Here is a 5,100-nt window from a genome sequence, read left to right as displayed (position 1 = left end):
CTTTTTAAATATCTGAAAGTACACTCTTAATACTAATTACTAAACTTCTATTATTAAATAATACTTGATTATCATATTATAATGCTTGACTGCTTGACTGACTGATATTAAGAGTGTACTTTCAGATATTTAAAAAGCTGTACCATATTACAAACATTATATATATAGTATAGTATAGTATTTCAGTCTGGCGAGTAAACAAAAAAATATACTAGCCAATGGCGATTCAATTGCCAAGGTGTCCGTTGAGGGTTGGCTGTATAAAAACAGTTCGTGCTGCACTGTATTTGTTTTGTCCTATCGTATCTATCATATGTTGTTGCCTTATTAAAAAATATGCTATACATTTAAAATAAATCTATTTTAATTTTATAGTATATACTTATATATAAATACATTCATGAATGTTTTTAATGAATGGATTTTATAATAATACAAATAGCAATGTGTAACATTTTACCATATTTAGTGCAACACTTTTATTTGTTCCCCACAAAATACTGTTTTTTCACTAAATGTTTGGATTTCTAAAATTATTGTGCACTGATTTTTCTAGAATAACTTTTGCTGCCGAATTATCCACTAACCTAGTTTATGATACATTTTTGTCATAGATTATAAATATACATAGGCCTATATTTTTTCATATTTGTTTATTTTATGTTTCTTTATAATGAAGTAGTCTGTATCTAGTAGATTGTGAAAGAATGATTATCAGTTCTACACACAGAGATATATAAATTCTACATTTATTTAAATGAGGGAAAAAAACTTCACTGGTATTGGATCGGAATCGGTATCAGCCAATACCGAACCCTAGGTATCGGAATCGGTATCGGAGGCAAAAAAGGCGGATCGGAGCATCCCTAATCTTTAACTTTATAGTTGTCTTTAAATGTATCGTTCTTGGTGTGAACTGGCTTTAAAATAGTATGTTCTTTCATGTTTCACAAAATAAAGAAATGCATACAGGTTTTGAATAACATGAAAGTGACACAATTTCAATTTCTGGGTGAGCTATTACGTTAAATGCACATAGCAAAAAAAGGCATGCATACACATGACTCACACACAACAGAAAAACCTAACAATAAATACCATACATAAAAGAACCAAAACTTAAACTAACTAGCCAGGTACCAAACTTCACAAGAAGCAGATCTGCTTCATTCCCAAAAATCAAAGCCAGTAGATACTGGTGCTGTGAAAACACAATAACAGTTATTGTGCTACAGCGTTCCCCTCCCTTTACAGACCGCCCCACCCCCCGACCAAAACCAGCCATCTCCTCCCCCACAACAACACAAACACACCATTACCACACAGGAATAGCCCGTTTAAATGCTTGCAATGTCACATCGGAAGAAATATATAACCCTCTCATACGACCAAATAACACTGAAAATCTCAAATGTCTCACAGAAAGCAGTGTATTCAAACAAACTTTGCGTGATAAGTGGCCGACTGGCAATCCATTCACAGGGCTGTGACACATTACACCCCCACACTGACCTTCCCTGCTTGCCCGTCCTGCTCTCTCACTTTGGAGGGTGTTCCCGACTTCCTGTTCTTTTTCTTCAGCTGCATGTCTTCATTGGGTCTCATTTCCTTCTCATCCAGCAGTCGGGGAGCTGTAAAATCAGCCTCCTTCCGCAGAAGCTACAGACACACAAACACATAAATCACAAGTGTTTGTAAACCTACAACACCACCTCTGCGTTTTAATACAACACTATAAAATAAACACATTTTTGAAATAATCTTTTACCAACAAAGTGAATGAATGCATCTAAGTTTTTATTTTGTGCCAATAATTACAGGCTTATATGTAGAGGTCAAGTTTTTTAATAACATAAGTCAATACTAATAACTGGGTAGTTGATACAACATTTTAGCTTTTGAACCTATATCCTATCTGGGTGCTATAACTGATCAGCATTTCTTTCTATTTCTAACCTGATTTTTGCCTTTACCAGTTCATTTTAAATGGCCCTTCTGTGCGAGAACAGTACAAATGTACAATATTCAATGTAGTATTTGAAACAATATGAGATTATTAAAAACCCATGCGTAATTATTAACAAAATAAAGATAAGATAATTAGCAAAATGCTAGTTTCAGATGAAATATAGAGTGTCACATTGTAGGACATTACTGAATTTAAATGTTTACTTATTTTACACACTTTTTAAACAAAATCACTGCTTAAAAACAGAAAATCATGCATTATACACTGCCAAATCAGAATCACTACACTACATTCACATTTATTCATTTAGCAGAAGCTTTCATCCAAAGCAACCTACAAATTAGGACAATAAAAGAGGACAACAAGAGCAGTTCTGTAATATGTAAAGATGTCTCTTTGGCATTTCTCGAAAATTAGTTATGTTTACGAGTTTTTTCAGATAACCAATTTAACCAAAATGACTAATTTGCAACTCTAATCACAAATCTATTTTTTGTAAGTGTGACCTGCCGATACCAATTTTCTTTCTTAAGAACTATAACTGACAGCATATACAAACAAAAATCTATACTTTTTTTTTTCCAATGCAAAAAATATTTACATAATTGAAGAAATGATTAAACATTACAATTCCCCCAGTCAAAAGTTACAGATGTCCTCTCAATTAAACAACTCTCAAAATAAAGTGCTCTGTGACTAGAAAGAGGTAGAAATAATTAACTGAAAATGAGCTGCTGTATATAACGAAACAGATGTCATTTCCCACTATGTATATAAATGGTAATTTTTTTTCCCCTAACTATATTAAATGTGTCATCTTTCACTTCAAATTCGTACATTGTTTCAAATAATTCAGATCAGCATTTGAAGAAGCATTAGATATATTTACACAGACTGTTTAATGAAGCTAAGGTGACGTAAAAGCATTTACACAGCAAAATTTCAAATGCATAAATAATTTTATAAGATAAATGTTTTAAAGTTAATGTTTTTTGAACATACAAATAAGAAATGTTGCGAAAAATGCTATGATGCTTTTAAATATGACACCAAACCACAAGTAGGTGGAGACAAATGACTGTTTTACTGAATGAGTCATTTAGTCATTCATTCAACCGATTCCTTCAAATGGCTGATTCATTCAGAAATGAGGCAAGTGACAGTCTTTATGAATGGGCCACTGAATCATTGACTAACTCGATTTGTTAAAAAAAAACGTGGATTCATTCAGTAACGAAACACCGCTGCGTTGCTCTGAGACAACAGTACTGATGTGGCTTTCATTGGAACTATTTTCATCAGTGAAATTGAGCAAAAACAGTCAATATTGTGTCTAAAATGTAAGTCAGTTCATTTGAACTTCTTGTTTATTGAACTACTATTGTATAAAATCAATGTTGCAATCGTGTTAATATTCGGGGAAACATCTTGGTTGTGTAATGTTGCTTATCTATATCATATACCGTATTGATCCGAATATAAGACAATGTTTTTTTCTTGGAAATACATCTGAAAAAACGCGGTCGTCTTATATTCAGGCTCTAGACTTTGACATGTCAATAATACACCCACAACAATAGGTGGCGCCATGAAATACGTAATGTAATGCGTGTTGTAAAGATCGCGAGTAAAAAGAAAAGAAAAAGAAAACCTTACAGCTGCATGAGTCGTGACTGTCACGTTAGCCTGATGGGACCAAACTCCCTTTGTGATTTTAAAACGTAAGACAGTACCCAGATTTGAAGACTACAGTAAGATTTAACTTCTACTGTTAATTAGATTTTGGTAGGCTAGTATTAGATGGATAGCCTAAATGTCCTAATTCAGATGGGCTACCTGGTTGTTTTTTTTAAATGTTTTTTTTTATGGTATATCAAAAAGTGTATATTTTTTTAATGTGATTGTTGGTACATTTTACCAGTTTTTACCATACTTTCAAAACAAAAATTAAAATAGGAAAAATATGCAATATGAAAATAATTGAAGACAAAATGTGTTTTACTAAGAAAAGACAAGATTTGGTTTTTAAAAAGCCTTTTTCCAAAAGGTACATCTGGAAAAAGGGGGGTCATCTTATAATCAGGGTCGTCTTATATTCGGGTCAATACGGTATTATAAGTAACTTTTTTACTGGAGTATGCAACTTTCTGTGTGTGCTGTTGCACTCATTTGTTATGATTTCTGCATGAGTCTCTCTCGCTCACATCAGACAGGCTTTTCAAGCCTCATCTGGCAGGACAATTTAAAACTAGAATCAGAATCATTCTAGTGCGAAAGTTATTGGTGGCCAAGTTTCAGTGCTTCCCTGGTTATTTAATTGATGTTTTAATCAGGCTAATTGTCTGGTCAGGCAAGTAAAATTCTTTCTCACTTGCCCATTAAAAAATCGACTTGTCCCAGACGAGCGTTAATCGAGCCCTGTGGTTCCCCCATGGTTTACTGTGGCCCTATACGAATTACAAATTGTGAACTTTGTCTCTTCTTCATTCACAGCGAATGAAATTCCACGCCAATTAACGCGTGGATGCGAGTATAACGTCAAAATGGAAATGCGTAAAATTGGCTAATTCCGGTCCCTGGTCGATCAGTGCATCTCTGAAATCTATTACTTGAAGGTGTCTCCTAACCAGTGGAGGGCAGGTCATGCTCATTGGTAAGACCATGTGTCCTTGCGTCCCACGGTCCTGTGCATCCCTCTGGGCTGAACCGTGGCCTGAAGCCGGACCCAAGAGCGACATCATTTTCTTAGGAGCAGCGATGGAACTGGCCTGCATCAGAGCCATGCTGGACAGCACCGCTTCACATCCCAACAGCCCTGCCTTTAAAAAACAACATCAAGACAAAGAATGAGCTGTTGTTGCTGGAAGTGTAAACTTTATGTGGTAATCAGTAGGGATGTAACGATTCACTCAACTCACGATTCACGATTTTGATTTCACAATTTGATTCGCAATTTTTTTTTACCAAATGAAATTTAAGACAAATTATAATTAAATGTGTCCTTTTATTATTGCTTGGACAAAATGCTGCACGTTTCTTTGTGAAATTGAAATATAACACTATAGTAATATACTAATAGCACTTGCATATTATTGCTCTTTTGTTGGTTTTGATTGCTTCTATTGTCCTCA

General features: G+C 34.4%; 1 protein-coding gene across 9 annotated transcripts in view; it reads right to left on the bottom strand.

Annotated features, from left to right (window-relative positions):
- The window catches only part of LOC107687371 (gastrula zinc finger protein XlCGF46.1-like), a 42,593-nt gene that overhangs the window by 33,607 nt on the left and 3,886 nt on the right, over positions 1 to 5,100 (bottom strand). For 8 of the 9 annotated variants that reach the window (XM_016484662.1, XM_016484660.1, XM_016484664.1 and 5 more), the window contains exons 3-4: positions 4,597 to 4,788; positions 1,513 to 1,659 (exon numbers count right to left, since the gene is read on the bottom strand). In XM_016484662.1, coding sequence (XP_016340148.1) covers positions 1,513 to 1,659; positions 4,597 to 4,788 — 339 coding nt within the window. The remainder of the gene's footprint in view (positions 1 to 1,512; positions 1,660 to 4,596; positions 4,789 to 5,100) is intronic. The other variant, XM_016484668.1, reaches the window with a different exon arrangement.

Source organism: Sinocyclocheilus anshuiensis, unplaced genomic scaffold (genome assembly GCF_001515605.1).
Source record: "Sinocyclocheilus anshuiensis isolate Anshui unplaced genomic scaffold, SAMN03320099.WGS_v1.1 scaffold157, whole genome shotgun sequence".
Taxonomy (NCBI): Eukaryota; Metazoa; Chordata; class Actinopteri; order Cypriniformes; family Cyprinidae; genus Sinocyclocheilus; species Sinocyclocheilus anshuiensis.
Note: the sequence above shows the minus strand (reverse complement) of the source record. Positions and strands in the feature narration are given on the sequence as shown.